This window comes from Palaemon carinicauda, chromosome 29 (assembly GCF_036898095.1).
Source record: "Palaemon carinicauda isolate YSFRI2023 chromosome 29, ASM3689809v2, whole genome shotgun sequence".
Taxonomy (NCBI): Eukaryota; Metazoa; Arthropoda; class Malacostraca; order Decapoda; family Palaemonidae; genus Palaemon; species Palaemon carinicauda.
This window is the reverse complement of record NC_090753.1, coordinates 68,136,833-68,157,169: the sequence shown is the minus strand read 5'-3', so window position 1 is coordinate 68,157,169 and position 20,337 is coordinate 68,136,833. Positions and strand designations below refer to the sequence as shown.

General features: G+C 41.0%; 1 protein-coding gene across 7 annotated transcripts in view; it reads right to left on the bottom strand.

The window, feature by feature from the left end:
* LOC137622217 (sodium/calcium exchanger Calx-like) overlaps positions 1-20,337 on the bottom strand; it is a 234,798-nt gene that overhangs the window by 19,472 nt on the left and 194,989 nt on the right. For all 7 annotated transcript variants that reach the window (XM_068352698.1, XM_068352700.1, XM_068352695.1 and 4 more), the window contains 5 exons: positions 19,934-20,127; positions 19,408-19,552; positions 10,837-11,015; positions 9,497-9,647; positions 2,560-2,738 (listed from right to left, as the gene is read on the bottom strand). In XM_068352698.1, coding sequence (XP_068208799.1) covers positions 2,560-2,738; positions 9,497-9,647; positions 10,837-11,015; positions 19,408-19,552; positions 19,934-20,127 — 848 coding nt within the window. The remainder of the gene's footprint in view (positions 1-2,559; positions 2,739-9,496; positions 9,648-10,836; positions 11,016-19,407; positions 19,553-19,933; positions 20,128-20,337) is intronic.

Below are 20,337 nucleotides of genomic sequence, written 5' to 3'. Positions count from 1 at the left end.
TGAGTGTTGTGAACAGTGTGTTTCACTCTTAGCACCACTCATGGAAAGGTATGTTTAAATGGTTTCTGATTAAGTTAACCATTCCAAGATGAAAAGGGAACTAGAGATTAGTTAAGGTGAAAGACTGCAAGTTTATTAAAGGGATAATGGAAATAATGACATGCCTCCACCTTTCGACCACACATAAGTTCAGCCATCTTTCGATAGTGATGAGCTTCACAAGCTCTTGACATCACTTGCTTCCTTTATTAAACTTCAGAAGTTAAGTTAAGCCTCCCTTAGTAATATAATTCATTCACACCTCATTGCTAAACCTAACTTAACCCAAAGGTCAGTCTAATATTAATAGTGTTTCATTTAGTAAGGGTTCTGAATGTACACTGTGCTCTACATATTAGAAAGCCTCATACAGAGCCTCAAAATCTTTACATACTTGAGTTCCTTCTGTTGCTAAAATATTATCCTGGTCACTCTACAAGACAATTAGATTGTGAGGCAGAAGACTGGGTTGTCTTGATCCTAATATCCTTTCACTCACTAAAGTATGCTCTCCTCATCAGTGTCGTATTACTTATGTGGATGGCATGATATACCTTTAAACACTGAGAGGGCGAATGAGTTTCGACAAAAATAAATTGTTTTTCTTCATGTTTCACATGAGTGTACACAGTTTGCTTGCAAGCTCAGCCAATAGCTCATCTCATAATAAAGTTACCATGGTTAATGTAGGTGCTCGTACATCCAAAACCAAAACTAACTTACATGTTCTCACAGCTACCCCCTTTGCAAATTATAAATACTGTAAATCAAAATCTCAGCAGATTTGCACCTTCTGCAGGACAGGATAATGAGGAGGAGGGAAACTCAAAGACAGACTATGAAAGTTTGAAAGTACAGTATTGCCTTTTCAATCTTTGCATAACCTTTATTGCTGACATATACCTTAATACATTTCAATTCATCCTCTTTCCAAAAGGCATTCTATTTCCACGTTGAAGGTTTCGGGCTTGGAACTCGCCAAGTTAGGAGCCATAACAGTATCTTATATAAACCTTGTAGATGTTCTAGATATTAGGAGTAAACCTACATCTCTTAAATTTTGTAGAAAGATTTCTTGGGTAAAGAATTCTAGAGACAGTTTAGTAACATAACTGTTTGAGGTTAGATGGACATTATCTTAAGAAATGTTGACTCTCCTATCACGATTAATAGCCTTTATGTCTTTTAGTGGCTGTTACTTTAGTCTTGATAATTCTTTTAACAAGATTAGGTTATAGATTTTTTTCGTTATCCAAAATATCATTAGAAAATCATCTTGAGGCCTGTTAGGAAATGAAATCTTATATTGAATCTAGAATTCTAATTAGGTTATACATCTCTATATTTCATTGACATAACAGTATCTCTTAGTCACTGGCGTTCCACCTCCATCACTGTGGGGGTCAGTAATAATTACTGAACATCATTGGAGGTTCATAGAAATAAACAGAATTTTAATAATAAAATATTCTATTTCTATACTTCCCATTAACTTGTCACGTTAAGGAATAGGGAATACTTACAACTTCCAACACTGAAGAATGGGCAAGTCCTATGGTTGCTACTAACCCTTAACCACTAAATTGTCTCATTACTTTACCAAGGAATTGTATCTTTTGAAAAGCAAGAAAATTGTTTTTTTTTTACTATAAAATTTGGTGGTATATGTCAGTAAAATGATCTTCTGGAGAAAGAATATGAACACCAGGTGAGTATATAAAAAATCATCATCTCCTACATCTATTGACGCAAAGGGCCTCATATAAAATTCATATACATTAAAATTCTGTTATTACATAAATTTACAAAGGGGTCATTGTACCTTCTGTACATTACTTTTAACATGTAAAAACCAGTAGGTTAATGTGCTGAAAAAAACTTATAGAGAAATTGGTATGTAAATTTGTGCATGATTATAGTAGGCCTACATTAAATTTGAGGTGGTTTGTAACTAGTGAAAATTCTGAAGTGAGGTGATTTGCTATACTTTATGAGATTCTACTATTGTTTTTCAGCCCTCACAAATGCTTTTCAATTACCTTAAATTTAATGGTCGACCCTAAGTGTTATAAAAAACCACTTTTATTTGGTAAAGAATTTACCTTTAGCCTTCTTCTATGATTCATTTCAGGTATTTTAGTCAAAATATAGTAATTGCTAATTGTATTTTTTAAATTACATCACAAATTCTGTCATGGCTCTCCATCAGCGTACAATATAATCAAGAGACCACTATAATAGACGGCCCACATGGAAACCACCATGTTTTACATAATTATGAAATAACAAAATTACATTAATATTGTGGGAGGGTGGGCTGTGCCACCCTAGCAGTACCAGCCGAACTCTGTCGAGTCCCTTGTCAGGCTGGGAGGAACATAGAGAGGAGACGTCCCCTTTTTTGTTTCATTTGTTTGATGTTGGCTACCCCCCAAAAATTGGGGGAAGTGCCTTGGTATATGTATGTATGTATCGCTATATCATTCACTTAAAAATATATGAAGTTTGCGAAACACTTACTTTAGCAGCATGATAAATAGAAGCAATTAACCAGGGCAAACCCAAACCAAGGAAGACGTTGACAGAATTACTTCCAGTTACATTTCCAACGGCATTGTCAGCATATTTTTCTTGCATTGCTGCTGCTCTCGAGGCAAATGTGTCTGGTAGCGATGTTCCAAGAGCAACAAAGGTAATAGCTGTAAAAAAGTAAATGATGTAGTTTTCTTACAATATAGGGTAACAGCTTGCACTATATCTTACACTAAACAATATACCGTACAGTACTCAGTGAGTTTATCAAACAAGTAAACGATAATGCTAATATATAATTTTCATGGGAATGCATGATTTCAATATATTTTGTGAACCATACAGGAAAAAATCAACCCATGGCAGTATTAAAAACATTCTTAAAAAGGCTATAATATGTAGATAACTACGATGAAAATTAAGTGAAGTAACAGCATTACAATAACTAAATAAAAAAATTTAATATCATGGATGAGCATATCGTTATGCCTAACAAATTTTGAAGGTAATTTTAATTTTTTCTGGCTTCACAAACTTGGGTCCTTTGATACGTTTTCAGTAGAACTGGAATGATCGTTGTGAATTTGTTAGCTAGGTAGGCAATGACGGGTAGTGTGGAAGACTCCTATCTTTTGAGTTTTGGCTCAGGACTGAGAAAGGAAGTTTAACTTAAAAGGACTCAGGTTTGTATATCTAAGAAAAAAAATCACTTTTGAAAACTGCTATTTATTTCTTTGCATATACAAACCTTTCATCCTTTGAATTAGGGAACTTAACTTGTTTGTTCTTTTTCTTATACTTGGATTATCCCAGTCTTCCTGTATTGGGAGTGAGGGAGTTCACCCCAGTAACCTCCCATCAACCCATCACCATAGAAATAAGCAGGCTGATAGGGCCTGGGTAATACTCGGTTATGTACTTGGTACTTGGTCGATGTAGGAATCTGCCCCCAACTCGTGGTGAAATGAAATACTTGACGTATGATATTCAATCCACCATCCTTTCCTTCATTAAGCAAGGATGAGGGATAACTACTATTTACAGATTGGTTAATAAGAATGATGCTAAAATATGAAGATAACCAGCATTAATGTCAGAGCCACCATGTAACGATACGATAAGAGAGCTTCATCCTCAGCTGAGGAGAAGGAAAGAAGAAGCAGAAGAACCCGTCATTCTAACTCAATTCCTGACATATATCAAACATTTTACTAGATAAGAGGTTTTTTCTGTCCTGTGGGAGATGGGCTGGCTACACAACTACTTCAGGAGCTGCCACAGGGTCAATAACAAAAGTGTCAAAGGACTTGTGAGAAAACTCCTCTAAGTAGAAGGGGCTAAGTAGTTTGACGCTTCTAAACTACTGCCTTCATTACTGGGAAGACTAAGACTCTTCCAGAAGGCCTGGGTGGGGACTAATACTCCTGACTGCGTGAGCTCTCACACAAGCTGGTACTTCGATCCTTTCATTTCATTATCTCATAAGTTAGTTGACCATGTTCTTCTCGAACTTTCTTGGTTCTACCATTGCTAAGGAAGTATTGTTGACATTTGTGCCTGAGTTGTTGAATCCTCTTTAGAAAGCATTGGAGAGACCTCACACTACACATGATCATCTCTCGATTAGGCTACCACTTGACAATTCAACTAATGTGGAGATGGAGACTGTCTAAAACTTTAGGTAATGAGTTCTGGGTTTTAGTCCCAAATTATGGCACAACACTCAAATGGACATCGTTCTAAACCTTTGCATGGTTTATTACATGAAAGAACTTGTACAACCAGCCTATTCGCTTTTCCAGTACTAAGGCTAGTAAAATTGTCTCGAAAGTCTGATTTCAGTCTGAGTACCTTCTCAAAGGTTCATGTGGGTATACGTGAGAAACTTGAGAACACTGGTCACATTACACTCTACAGACCTCCAATTCCTAGTTCCTAGTTCCTGGGGGTAAGCAAAATTGTCCGAAGCTCCTCAGAGCACAGAAAATTCCCATGAGAAGGAGAGGTCTATGCTCAAGGTTGAGCAATAGACTTTTACAGCCTCAACTGAGAAGCGCTTCTCTACCCAAAGATCGATTATGAAGTATGCTAGAGCAGTACTCTTTCTATGACACCAATAGCAGAAGATGGCCCACTCTCTATGATAGATTGATGCAGAGAATTGTCAAAGGTACCTAGACATCTCCTGTACAATCCCTTGTGAAAAACCTCTCTCTCAGAGGAGATGCTGGATAGTCTCCAACCATGAAATGCAAGCGACTTAACGGGTTGGTGATGCGTTACCTTTAAATGCGCAACTGATAAAGAATAATGTTCCATGGGAACAGTTCTCTCGGGACCTCAACTGAAGGAGCTAACAGATTGCGATCCCACTCGACTTGTGAACATAGGGGAGTTGCCAGGTTCATCCTGAAATCTGTAAAGTCCAACACTTGGTTGATCAGCTGGCTAATCGAGGGAATGGTATAGGTATTCAGATGGTCTCGTGTTTGTTGGAATGCATCCTTAAACACTGTTCATAAATTTAGAATGGGGGAACAGAACACAGGGAGTTTTCCATTTACCCAATTCCATGTGAACAACACAAGGAAGGAAGCTGTTCTTTTACACAACTTGCCCTTGGTGACTGAGCGTGTCTGATAGTGCAGAATATTCCTCTTGCCCAAAATTACCTGGCTAACGGCTCCATGGCATGGCTCGGTGCCATTTGCTTCATCAACCTGCAAAGTGAAAGGGACACTGTTCCTACTTATTCATTGATGTAAGCTACTATTGTAGTGTTGTTGCTCATCAACACTTCCGAATGCATCATCAAACGTTCTTGGAATTCTTGCAGTGAGAATGCTGCTTGCATTTTCTGGATACTGATGTGCAGACACTTCTGTTGACCACACACCTGGAACACGCCCAGGTCTGTCTCCTACCCTTCCTTCAACATCATGTGAGATTGTCCCGTACCTCCTGTCCCACTGGAACAGGATGGATCGGGATCCCTGGAGGCCAACCAGCAATATTTTAAACACCACTGAAGGGTTCACTGGTAGAGAAGTCTGAGGGAATGAGCTTCTCCACAAGAAAGCAGAGCTTGAAGTAGTCTTGCAAAGAAACAGTTATGTTAATTCTCTGAGCTTGCTTATTTCATAGTCTGACAGAAAGATTTACTCCTGCTGTATCTGTCAGATTACCCTGATACTTCAACCTTTTCTTGGGTATTTGATCAATTTTTATTACCCAATTTATCACAATCTCCAAATTGCAACTGATGGATAGAAGACTATTTCAATTTTGTAGAAACTACCCATTGGAGGTGGCCAGGATAAACCAGTCATCTAAATATAGCAAGAGATGCATCCCATAGGAGTAGGGTCGAGCTGACACCAGGAAGAAAAATCATGTGAACACCTTGGTAGGTAGCAGTGCAGAGTACAAAACACAGGATCCTAAACTGATACACTGCTCTGTTGTTAAAGTAGTGGAGGTACTGCTGTGAGAATTGATGAATGGATACTTGAAATTACATGTCCTTCACATCCATTGAATGCATGAAGTCTCCTTCTCTGTTGGAAGTCAATACAGTCCGTATCAATTCCAACCTGAATATGATTTGCTGAACCAACTGGTTCTGGAGAGAGGAGTCGATGACCGGTATCCAAGTCCCAAGTCCACTTGACCAGAAAGAGTTGAACGTAGAAGCCTGGAGATCCATTCAATTTTCTCAAGCATCCCTTAAAATTATGGTAACAAGACGGGCTTTCGGTATGTTGGAGGATACGTCAAGAGGGCTATTGATCTGCAAGATAGGGAGAGGGAGTTCCAGGAAAAGTTGCAAGTAACCATCCTGAAGGATGCTCACTACTCAGGGCCTGGCCCCTTTTCACTGCCAAGTTGCCCAATTGCATGACAGGCCTCCTTTACTTGTGGTGGCAGCAGCAGAGAGGGAATGAAAACTTCAGCATTCCCCATTTCTCTCTGCCTCCCTTCCTGAACTGGCCAGATTAGGGGCCTCAAAAGAAAAGGACCGAGCAGGCACAAGCCCCTGCCGTGTGGAAGAAGTTGTGGAGGTCCTAATCTGATCTTGGGTAAAGCAGGGGATTTCCTCCCTTCCGATCCCGAAAGCATGGCCGCAGTTGTCCTTGAAGGGCCAAGGACCCTTGTAAGATACTGCATGGTGGATCAGGAAATCCCGTGAAGCAGCCCTCCACTTTTCCACCTTTGCCTTGAGGTAACTCTTCGGAAAGAATGACGTGAACTCCAGCACTAAAGTTTTTCTTAGGACAAGAGACTTCTCTGAACCAAATTGTTTTGATAATTGGGACACAACAGCATCCCTCCTCATCAAAACCCAGTTAGCCCATTGGTTTGTTGACTAGTGTGCCAGAAAGGTCCCGGACCTCCCACCAGATAACACAAGGCTACTGTACTTCCCTACGGAGTCAGGAATAACCCCATCGTCTGCTATAAGCACATTACAGCACCTGATTGCTAGTCAAGCCACAAGACTGCTTGGGGTAGTTATGGCAAAAGTTGAGATAGAAGTCCCTTTTGTCATGAAGTCTCTTCCCAGCACTGATGGGTCCACCTGTAAGAGTAAGAGGTGATGGTGCAGATGACTGGCCCGTAGAAATTTCTCTAGCTCTAAAATATGGAAGGCAGAATCCTGTTAGACTGACCCAAGACAAGCAAATTCTCAGATCCCCAGATTTGACTGTTCACTTGATCTACGGCTTCACTAGCTAGGTTTGACCACAGCAGATCCACTGGTCTTGAACCTTGAGGAGGTGCCAAAGTGCCAGTCAATGACCAAAGGCCCACCTGTCAATGATATTGTCATTGCTAATGGGCTTAGCAATGTACTTGTGAATGAGTGCAAGAACCTCAACCTTGGTCTCTTATGCCGTGGTACCAAGTTCAGGTTGATCGCCTTTGCATCAGGCAAACACCAAGCTCCCTCATCCCTTACTAGGGGTGAGAGTTCAGCAGGCTACTCAAGAGATCTGCATTTCACTCACCTATACAATTGGTCAGGTCCAAAGATGGAAACGGCCACATAATCGAGGGCCGATGACAAACTTGGGTGAGCCTCGCCACGGTTGATAACTCGAGGAGACTGACCTCTAGCGATCAAAACAGAAACAAGTGGTATCTTGTACCCTTTACTCTATTGACCGTATTTAGAAACTGGCCACGACCCTGTATTCATAAGCATGAAACTGTGGCCTCCAGTAAAGAGAAAGCTTACAACATCCTTAAAAGGGGCTATCTTCTCTATCCTGTGTACTGAAGAAGTACCCCTAGCAAAAGAGAAGAGATTAGCACTCCACCACCCAGGTAGGAAGGGTGAAGGTTGGTGATCAAACTCCTCTAACACCTGGTCAATGGAAGAAGTTGGGCCTCAAGGGGGCCCACACACCTAAAATTGGCTTGGCTACCAGGGTAGCCTTGCCTACATACTGGGTCATATCCCTAACCAACACGAGGTCAGGTGCTAGCAGGGCTTCATCAGCTTCTCATAAAATAGAGATCAGATTGCCAGGAGTTCAACAGGACTTCTTGCAATAGCAATACTAGGTTTCATTTTCTTGAGAGATTAAGCTCAGACTGAAGGAAATGAGAAGTGTACATGCTTCTGTCCCTTACCAGGCTTCCTTACATACTGTGTGCAGACACTGCAGAGGAGTCAAGGTCTGAGCAACAATTGATGGTACCACAGGAGGGAAGGAATCACAGGAAATCCAACACTAGGCATCACTGTTACTGGAACATTAGGCACAATCACTGGGAGCACAGACACTAGACTCAGCAAAGGTGGCACGTCCCGGGGTAACGGGAATAGGAATGGGCGCTGGGACAAGTTTTTTGGACTTCACAGGAATCGGTCTCGGTAACTGACACTGGAAGCTGCTTCTTTTTTGGTAATGGGACTGGGGTCACTGGCATACAGACGGACCACTGGGGCAATGGTCTTGGACCTCACAGTCTGGAACAAGGGACACCAGGGGTGAAGTAGCCTTTGCTATTAGCTCCTTCAGTAAGGTTATAGAGAGCCTACCTGTAAGACTTAAAGAAAGCTACAACTTCAGGGTCAACTCGGAGCCATCAGTCTGCACAGCAACATGAGAGCTTTTAGTGACTGCTGGCGTGTTGCATTTTCTAGGGAAACTCTACATACCACCAAACCCAGAAGAAGTTTCGATGTAAATCCGAGTTCTTTGGCTCCTGACATTTACCCTAAAAGGACTGACCCAAGGGTGTACATGTAAATGCTTCAGTGGCCTGTGATCTCGATGACGAGATAAGAGAGTTATAGAGCTTTTTGGGCATCAGCTTAGGCATTGCCAGAGATGACACCGAAGAGTCAGTCTTCCTTTTTTTTCTAAAAGGAAAGCTTACTAATTAGCAAAATCCCATGATCTACACTCAGCACATGGGGATAACTGAACAATCATGCCCCCCTATAAAGAAGGCATATAAAATGTGGATTTACAGCCACTTTGGCCATGAATTTATTACACTGACTATATTTTCCTTGGCATTTACAAGCATCCTGGTTTATCTCCAAGATGAAAGAAACCAGTACACAAACATACAGACTGCAGAAAGAAAAAAGGGAAAATTAAACAGTCTTTGATTAAGGCACAACAGTATATGTCTGTATCAGCTGGAAATGAAAACTAAAGTGAAGAGTTTTTGAGAGGAGAGTGGGTATTACTTGCCCGTGCTCACCACCTATCACTAACTAATTTACTAACAAATTCAATGCTGTTCCAGCTGCACTGAAGATATGTCCCTATTTTAGGGAAAAACAAGGTTTGTATATGCACAGAAATGAAAAAGATTGTTTTAGATGTTAGAAACTTTGGAGGTTTACGATAAAAGTCAATGCTGTATAGGAAGTACTTAAAATTGATAAAAAATTACTCCCTACCTGTGATGGCATCGTCCAAATTAACGAGACAACCAAAAATAGAAGCCAAGTCCCCAATAATTGCTGTGAGAACACCTATGCAGGCAAGGGATATGAAGAAGCAGAGCCATCCACCAAGTAAACTAGGTGGTGGAACCAATGAAAAGACAATCTGCAAAAATTAAAAGTAACATTTATGAACTCTTGTAATCAATGCAATACTAGTACAACAGAACAATGATATTATAATTACTATGTGCCTATCCTAATCTCAAAGCTGAAATTCTACTTTTACACAACTGATCTAACGTGTATATTACTCGAGAATGCTTTCCAGATATCGAACTTACCAAAGTAATTTTGTAATTACTGTCATGATTACCCCTTTAACCCCCAGGCTACTGTATTTGGAAATTTCCAACCCTTAACCCCCAGGGGGTTATTTTTTTCCCAGCACATTTTGCAGTATATTTTTTTTAAATTGCTCTAACAGCCTTAATTTTTGTCATAGAGAGGTCAGGTTGGTCTCATTCTCTTGGAAAATGCCTGAATTTTGTCAAAAAAAATTATCAAAAATATGAAAAAAAAAATTTTATAGCATTTTTTTGCAAGGACGTACCGGTACGTCCATGGGGGTAAAGGGATGGCTTTTGTGAAACGTACCAGTGCGTCCTTTGGGGGTAAAAGGGTTAATAATCGGTAATCAGTACAATTGGATAAATCTTAGTCAAATTCCAAAATTCTTAGATATTGAAAATAAAAATCCTTGAATATTTTTTTCTTTATAAAATCTTGGGCCTGATAAAAGAATTAACAATGATTTTGAATCCTTATTATATCATTTTTTTCTGGAAACTCGTGATTAAGATCTTTTATTTAAGCTCTTGCTTAGATATTGAGTCACACTATAATTCACTGAAAAATGATTGACCTAAAGTAAACTACAGAATAATTCTTTGACTTTTTTTTTTGTACAATACTAAGGTGATTTCTAGATACATTTATCAAGATAATAGTAGGAATTGCAATTTTACATGGTCTTAAGTATGTAAATAGACAAATTATCACTAAGATTCTCATAATGATAAATCTCTTCATATAATTTTTACAAAAGTTTTTTGGATTAATATGATAAATCTTTGGTACCCTGAATATGCCTCAATCAATTTTTTTGCAATCTTACCTAATCAACTCAAATGATTGAACTTTTTTTTTTTTTTTTTTAAGATTTACCAATATAAAATTAGAGAACTGACTGTTGAAGTCTAACATAATTCCTCAAGGGATCTTGTTTAAAACATCACACTTCCTGAACTTTAAAAGTTATTCTAAACAAGGTAAATATCTATCCCTCACTTTACCTTCCATCCAAAAGTAAGGAAATGAAGGACATAATCTCCTGCAGTGGCATTTTCAATATCTCCACCGTTTACATTCAACGCGTCTTTGATTTGGCTGACGTAGGTCTCATGATGAACTTGCATCGCATGAATATTTGCATTTGTCATCTTCATCATGTTGTTCAGTACATTGTTGAAATCTGCAGGTTTAAATAGACATTTTAAAACAGTGCAAAGCCATCTGTTTGATACAGGGTTTTAAAAGACACAAATTTTAAATAATACAACTTTAAAATTAGTGCAATACCTCCTGAATATTTTTTAATGGTAATGGGGTTACATAGATGAGTAATTGGGCTGTGGCACCCTAGCAGTACCAGCTGAACTCGGCTGAGTCCCTGGTTAGGCTGGAGGAACGTAGAGAGTAGAGGTCCCCTTTTTGTTTTGTTTCTTGTTGATGTCGGCTACCCCCCAAAAATGTTATTTTTATTAGTAAAATAAATTTTTGAATATACTTACCCGATAATCATGTAGCTGTCAACTCCGTTGCCCGACAGAATTCTATGGAGGGATACGCCAGCTATCACAATACTAGAAGGGGGTGTACTTACCAGCGCCACCTGTGGCCAGGTACTCAAGTACTTCTTGTTGACACCTCCTCAATTATTCCTCGGTCCACTGGTTCTCTATGGGGAGGAAGGGAGGGTCGATTAAATCATGATTATCGGGTAAGTATATTCAAAAATTTATTTTACTAATAAAAATAACATTTTTCAATATTAAACTTACCCGATAATCATGTAGCTGATTCACACCCAGGGGGGTGGGTGAAAAACCAGTGTACAAGACTAAAGGATAGCTAAGTATCCCGTATTTCATATAATCAGTTATCCACAATAACAATGAAATAATAAGTACCTGGTAAGGAAGTCGACTTGAACCGTTACTCTGCCTTTAATAAGATCGTCTTCCTTACTGAGCGCAGCGTTCCTCTTGGGAGGCTGAATCAACTCAAAGGTGCTAAAGTATACAGGGCTGCAACCCATACTAAAGGACCTCATCACAACCTTTAACCTCGGCGCTTCTCAAGAAAGAATTGACCACCCGCCAAATCAACAAGGATGTGGAAGGCTTCTTAGCCGACCGTACAACCCATAAAAAGTATTCAAGAGAAAGGTTAAAAGGTTATGGGATTATGGGAATGTAGTGGCTGAGCCCTCGCCTACTACTGCATTCGTTGCCACGAATGGTCCCAGGGTGTAGCAGTACTCGTAAAGAGACTGGACATCTTTGAGATAGAATGATGCGAACACTGACTTGCTTCTCCAATAGGTTGCATCCATAACACTCTGCAGAGAATGGTTCTGTTTGAAGGCCACTGAAGTAGCCACAGCTCCCACTTCATGTGTCCTTACCTTCAGCAAAGCAAGGTCTTCTTCCTTCAGATGAGAATGTGTTTCTCTAATCAGAAGCCTGAATAGTAAGAAACTGAGTTCTTAGAACTTGGAAAAGAAGGTTTCTTGATAGCACACTATAAGGCTTCTGATTGTCCTTGTAAAGGTTAAGACCTTTTTAGATAGTACCTAAGAGCTCTAACTGGGCAAAGTACTCTCTTCAGATCATTCCCCACCAAGTTGGACAGGCTTGGGATCTCGAACGACTTAGGCCAAGGACGTGAAGGAAGCTCGTTTAGCAAAAACCGAGCTGCAAGGAACATGTAGCCGTTTCAGATGTGAAAACAATGATCCTGCTGAAGGCGTGGATCTCACTTACTCTTTTAGCTGTTGTCAAGCACACGAGGAAAAGAGTTTTTAATGTGAGGTCCTAAAAAGAGGCTGATTGGAGAGGTTCAAATCTTGATGACATAAGGAACCTTAGGACCACGTCTAGATTCCAGCCTGGAGTGGACAACCGACGTTCCTTTGAGGTCTCAAAAGACCTAGGGAGGTCCTGTAGATCTTTGTTGGTGGAAAGATCCAAGCCTCTGTGGCGGAAAACCGCTGCCAACATACTTCTGTAACCCTTGATCGTAGGAGCTGAAAGGGATCTTACTTTCCTTAGATATAACAGGAAGTCAGCAATCTGGGTTACAGTGGTACTGGTTGAGGAAACTGCATTGGTCTTGTACCAGCTACGGAAGACTTCCCCTTGAGACTGATAGATTCTGAGAGTGGATGTTCTCCTTGCTTTGGCAATCGCTCTGGCTGCCTCCTTCGAAAAGCCCCTAGCTCTTGAGAGTCTTTCGAAAGTCTGAAGGCAGTCAGACGAAGAGCGTGGAGGATTGGGTGTACCTTCTTTACGTGAGGTAGACTTAGAAGGTTCACTCCTAGAGGAAGAGTCCTGGGAATGTCGACCAGCCATTGCAGTACCTCTAAGAACCATTCTCTCGCGGACCAGAGCGGAGCCAACCAACGTCAGCCGTGTCCCTTTGTGAGAGGAGAACTTCTGAAGTACCCTGTTGACAATCTTGAACGGCGGGAATGCATACAGGTCGAGATGGAACCAATCCAGCAGAAAAGCATCCACGTGAACTGCTGCTGGGTCTGGAATCGGAGAACAATACAACAGGAGTCTCTAGGTTATCGAGGTAGTGAACAGATCTATGGTTGGCTGACCCCACAGGGCCCAAAGTCTGTTGCAAACATTCTTGAGAAGGGTCCACTCTGTGGGGATGACCTGACCCTTCCGTCTGAGGTGATCTGCCATGACATTCATACCGCCCTGAATGAACCTCGTTACCAGTTAGCTTTCGATCTTTAGACCAGATGAGTAGGTCCCTTGCGATCTAGAACAACTTCCACGAAAGAGTCCCTCCCTGCTTGAAGATGTAAGCCAGGGCTGTGGTGTTGTCAGAGTCCACCTCCACCACTTTGTTAAGCTGGAGGGACTTGAAGTTTATCAAGGCCAGAATAACCGCCAACAACTCCTTGCAATTGATGTGAAGTGTCCTTTGCTCCTGATTCCATGTTCCCGAGCATTCTTGTCCGTCCAAAGTCGCACCCCAGCCCGTGTCTGATGCGTCCGAGAGGAGACGGCGGTCGTGTTTCTGAACAGCCAAAGGTAGACTTCCTTGAGAAGAAAGCTGTTCTTACACCACGCGAGAGAAGACCTCCTCTCTTCGGAAACAGGAACTGAGACCGTCTCTAGCGTCATGTCCTTTATCCAGTGAGCAGCTAGATGATACTGAAGGGGGGGGGAGGTGGAGTCTCCCTAACACGATGAACAGGGCCAGCGATGAAAGTGTCCCTGTTAGACTCATCCACTACCTGACTGAGCATCGGTTCCTTCTCAGCATTCTAGGGCTTGGAAGATCCTTGGGGCCGACGGAAAAGTCCGAAAAGCTCGACTCTGAAGATCCATACCCAAGGAGACAATGGTCTGGGATGGAACGAGCTGAGACTACTCAAAATTGACCAGGAGGCCCAGTTCCTTGGTCAGATCCATAGTCCATTTGAAAATCTCCAGACAGCGACGACTTGTGGGAGCTCTTAAAAGCCAGTCGTCTGACGGAGCCGGACACAAGATCATGGTACTGCTGCACAGTCTGTGAACTGTCAATCATGGGCAAGCGAGGAAGTACAGTGACAACCCGAATCTGTCTAGACTGTCTGGGTCGTACAGACAACTCCTTATCGGGTTGCTGAGGTTGCCGCACTGCGTCACAACAAGTCACTTCTGTTGGTTGTTGAACGTCTTCCCCGTGACACATTGACTCCGTAAACAAAAAATCCTCTAACAAGGACTAAGCTTGGACTGCATGTCTTGCAACACAGCTCAAGGTCTATGGGAGCAGGTGTGGTAACAGACGGGATTAGCGACTGAAGTGGAACCATTACCTTCCCTGGAAGCATGTTACGCTTAAATAAAAGTCCATAGGAGGCTATGCAGCTAAAGGCTCCCTCCAAATGACAGAGTCCTCAAGGGAATATCAGAAGGAGGGAGAAAAGAACTTTCTCATCTACAGGGACCATATCCTAGAAAAGCTAAGTTCTCTCAGTGAGGGTTCACTGGTGCAAAAGCAGCAGACTAGAAGGCAACGTTATGAAACTGCTTGACAGTCTAGTGAGTTGGCAACAACCAAAGATGTGTGACTGAGAAGCATGCGGTAAGGTATGCAGAGCATGTTGTATGCAGAGTATGCTGTATGCAGAGCATGCTGAATGTAGAGCATGTTGTATGCAGAGCATGCTGAATGCAGAGCATGCTGTATGCAGAGCATGTTGAATGCAGAGCATGCTGAATGCAGAGCATGCTGTATGCAGAGCATGTTGTATGCAGAGCATGCTGTATGCAGAGCATGCTGTATGTAGAGCATGTTGTATGCAGAGCATGCTGAATGCAGAGCATGCTGTATGCAGAGCATGTAGTATGCAGAGCATGCTGTAAGCAGAGCATGCTGTATGTAGAGCATGCTGTAAGGTAAGCAGAGCGTGTGCATGGCGTTTAACATTTCTCAGAAATTCCATGACCAGTGCTAGAGTGCTTTATGCATGCTTGCATGGGGTTTAAATATCAACATAATATTTACCTTACATTCATAACTCATGATTCATATTTTTTGCCATATTCTGCGATATTGTTAAAAATATATTGCAAGGAATACAAATATATTTTTATAAGTAATACAAATAACCTCCATTATCATAAGGTTTGAAAATGGAGGTAAGGTATGCTGAACAGCAGAGTCAGAACGAGCTGGAACAACAATAGTTGTGGTTTCCTCTTCAAGACTCTGTTGAGGGAACACCTGAGGCTCAGTCTGCAAAGGCTGATCAAAGGAAGTAGCAGAAGGTAGGCGCATGGGTGGAGGAGGCTGACTCCTGGCATGAGTGGCTGAACCCAAGGGTTGCGCTTGCTGAGCGGTTGGCGGAAGCGGAGTAGCAAGTTCCTGTTCCTGTGGTGTGAGCGGAGCGCGATGAGGTAGAGGCTGCGCAGAACAAGGTAAATGTCTCGCAAGCTGAGGCTCCTGAGGCGCAAGGCTAAGGTGTAGTGGTGCTTGCCTTGTGGAGGGTTGAGCTCGCTGCAGCGAGAGCTGAGGAGACTGACTCAAGGACGGGAGAGGTTGTTGTACCTCAACCGAGTGTTGCATCACTGGTGGAGCAGCAAGTGGAGGCGGAGGAAGAGAGGTATAATCCTCCTGATCCCATTGTAAAGGTTGCCTTAAAGAAGGCGGAGGCAGAGCACCACTGGGAACAGCCAACTCAGAACGTGGCTCAACATCGTACGCCTGGCAGGTGGTACTGCGATCAGGCGGAGCGAGCGCAGGCGGAGCGAGCGCAGGCGGAGCGAGCGCAGGCGGAGCGAGCGCAGGCGGAGGGAGTGTAGGCGGAGGCGCAACACTCTCAGCCCGACACTCACGCATCAAGACCGAAAGTTGTGACTGCATGGACTGCAGTAGAGTCAACTTGGGGTCGGCAGACACTAAGGTCTGCTGAGGTAAAGCCTTAACAGCAGAGATCTGTTGCGGCAGAACCTTACTCCTCTTAGGCGGAGTGCATTCAACTGATGACTGAGGAGAGTCAGAGCTAACCCAATGACTGCATCCGGGTTGTTGAACTCTAACTTCGTACGTCTGGCATAGGTCTGGACTTTATGTTTAACAGGTCTTGCGACCTGAGACCAGCGTTTTCTCCCCTAAATTTCTTCTGCAGACGAGCAAAATAAGGGCTCAATCGTCTGCGGGTGGGAGTGACGGTCTCGGTAAGACACGCCCACAACCACCGAGGATACTTCTGTGCGCCGATCAAGGCCTGCTGAACCCTTTTGTCCTTCGACATTGCTTCTCCCCTGGGCTTGGGAGCTTGCAAGAGGTCCCGGACTGGGAGAACGACTGGCGCGCACAGAAGTACCCTCACGCACAACACTGACACACTTTGCGCTAATCACTTATCACTTTGATTTTCTGTTTGCACTTATTTCACTGAACTCGAAACTTTAAGTGGTTTGTACCTGAAACACGCAATTCTATCCTTTCTCAAAAGTTAGTAATTGCGAAAACAGAATTACAATGTAACAGAAAAATCTAATGAAAGATAAATAATTCAGTGGCTGGAAAGAGACTAAACACTAGATCACTCTAGAAACGTTTACTTTCTTCCCCTAAAGAGACTAGGGAGAAGAGCAAAAACGATAACAACGTTACTCGTACGCCTGGCAGGCTTGAATGAAACGTTTATCCTCCTCTTTCTCCCTCCGTCTCTATCTCTCTCTCTCTCTCTCTCTCTCTTGACTTAGAACCTGAGAGAAGAGCCCAATCATATATATCGTTAAAACATATTATTGTTAAAGGAAAAAACTGAAATATTTCCCAAAATGAAAAGTTCCTTTATTAGGATAAAAACCATTAAGTTAAGAAAGAATGAACAAAACGCTAGACACGGTTACTCTTACTGCAACGTGAAACCGTGAAAATTCTTTCTCTATCGTAACGATAGAGTGCAAGTTGAACGTTCTGAACGTCAACAACTGCAGAGACAAAACAAAACGTTAGTTCAACTTTGAAAACAGTACTAGACTATCAAAGAAATTCTTTCAAAGACATTAAAATAGCATAATATGTTAACAGGTAAAACCGAAATGACGGGCTCAATGTTAATTAACTTCGGTACCAAGAAAAGACCGCCTACTATTAGGAAGGTCGAATATAAACAAATATAAAAATTAATTTTAATAAGTTTATAAAAAAAAGAAGTTAATCGAAGAAGCCTATAAGAGGCGGAGAGATATAAAATAAATCTATAACTTTTGTTAAGCAAAATAAAGAAAGAGAGTCTATACTCTCTTAGACACCAACACTTCCGTCTAAGGGAAGGGTCGGCCATTTAAAGGTGAAAGAGAGTTCATACTCTCTTCGTCACCATAATTAATCAAATTAATTCCAAAAGCTAACTAAGCTAATATAGAAGTTTCCAGTAAAGCGACAGCCGAATTCAAAGAGAAATACTTCACCAAAGTCGTGAAAATACTCCAAGAACATAAGCGTATCCCAGAACGTCTTGCCGGAAGCACGACAGAGGAATAATTGAGGAGGTGTCAACAAGAAGTACTTGAGTACCTGGCCACAGGTGGTGCTGGTAAGTACACCCCCTTCTAGTATTGTGATAGCTGGCGTATCCCTCCATAGAATTCTGTCGGGCAACGGAGTTGACAGCTACATGATTATCGGGTAAGTTTAATATTGAAAATTGGTGGAAGTGCCTTTGGTATATGGATGGATGGAAATATTATTTAAGGAAACAATCTGGAGTCCCCTATTTCAAAATGTACTTTGAGATAGTTTGTTATCCATAGTCTAGACTACAGAATTATTTTGCATTAATTTTAAACCTATAAATGATCTATTTCTTTCTTTCCTTCTCTGGTAACCCACCTCCATCTTTGTGTAGGAGTCAGAAATATGAGCATAATTTCATTTTCCATTTGTCTAGAACCCATATATAATGTACATATCTACTTAGCTATTATATGATAAATGCACATAATTTTTAAAAATCCAATAGTTCACATCCAATTAGCAATTATATGATAGATGGACATAATTTTTAAAATCCAATAGCTTGAGGAAACCATTATTTCTGAACAGTGACAAAGAGCAAATCTAGAATATGGTATTTGGATATTTTTCGGCAGAATGGGTCAGGCTAGGATGAGCGAAGAGAAGAAAAGGCACCTTTTGGTCTCTTTTTATGTCGGCTACCCCCCCAAATTGGGGGAAGTACCTTGGTAGATAGATGGTAAAATTATGGCATAAGGAAGAACATACCTTAGAATTGAAATGAACTTTCATTTACCCACATTTCTATCTTTATTAATTTCAGTAAAATTATTTTTCAACCTAATTAAAGAAAGGCTGATTAATTTTATACAAATTCATCTAATTGAGCTAGGGTATTTGAAATCATAAAATTTATTGTCAACAATCTCAAATGTTGGAAATTTATATAAATTTTTATAATTTTAATTGTCTCCAGAAAGGGCTACTTTTATGTAAACAAATATTCATTGTTGATCATGATGGGAAGAATATACATTGTTGATCATGATGGGAAGAATATACACATGGAGAAATCTTTTCCTTTCCCTCATAATTCTTAGCATATTCATGGCAATTTTTGTATCACTACCAAAGTATGTATTATTGCAGTGTAGGTACCCTAACTTGAACATAGTTTTAATGAGTTATCACTGTTTTGATTAAACGAGACTTTAAATGTAAAGATAACTGATGATTATAATTTTATATTTGAAATAACATAGTACATACATACACTAAGGCACTTGCCCCAATTTTGGGGATGTAGCCAACATCAAACAAATGAAAAAACAGGGGACCTTTCCTCTTTACGTTCCTTCCAGCCTGACAAGGGACTCAACCGAGTTCGGCTAGGGTGCCACAGCCCACCCTCCCCCGTTATCCACCACAGATGAAGCTTCATAATGCTGAGTCCCCTATTGCTGCTACCTCCATGGTCATCCAAGGCGACCGTAGGAAGCAGTAGGGCCTATCGGAACTGCGTAACAATTGCTCGCCATTCATTCCTATTTCTAGTAGAATAATGAATATTATGAAAAAAAAAAAAATTTACCACTTACCGTCATCATTAGTGATAGTCACTGCTGTACGGTTGATCTGACCAATCTTTGCTCCTCCAGTTGGATCAAGCAGTTCAATTTCAAAATGTTCGTCCTTTTCTGGAGTCATGTCATCAATTATGGGAATTTCAATACTTTGTTCAATCTGAAAAAATGCGTCATTAGTCGGATGCTAGGCACAGTAAACAGTGTATCGCGATATTTTTACAACAATATGTAAAATACCTTTATTAGGATTTGATATACCTGTATCAAAATTTGTAACCACAATAACAGGCTTTGTTATAATGTAACTCCCAGTTGAGCACTTTAGTTTATTTGCACAGCAAATCTGCAGAAAATTCTTACACTGCCACAAATATCAAAATAGTTCACATTACATAAATTTAATATGAATTACTTTGACAAATGTGTAAATATTTAGTCTGAAATATTACAACACTAATGTTTATACAGGACAATAAATAAATTTATGTGATTTAATACAGATAAAAGGAATATTCATCTACATGATTGATAAACTCACCTCAGTATGCTTGAAAGTGAGAACACCTTCGCCTCCTGTAAAGTCTCGACCATTAAGGGCAGTCTTGTCAATAGTGCGCCATTTTACAGTAATTTCACCATCAGCTCCATTTTTACGTACAACAGGAATGACAGCGTTACCAATGCTCTCCTTCACTAGGAAACCTCTCTTTTGAAACATGACAACTCCAGGCTCTGAGAAAAATATTTCAGCATGATTATCAGTTTCTCTTAAATCAGTAGTAATAGGACTGCTTAACCCTTTTACCCCCAGGCTCTTTGGAAATTTCCAATTCTTAACCCCCAAGGGGTTATTTTTTTCCCAGCACATTTTGCAGTATATTTTTTTTAAATGGCTCTAACAGCCTTAATTTTTGTCATAGAGAGGTCAGGTTGGTCTCATTC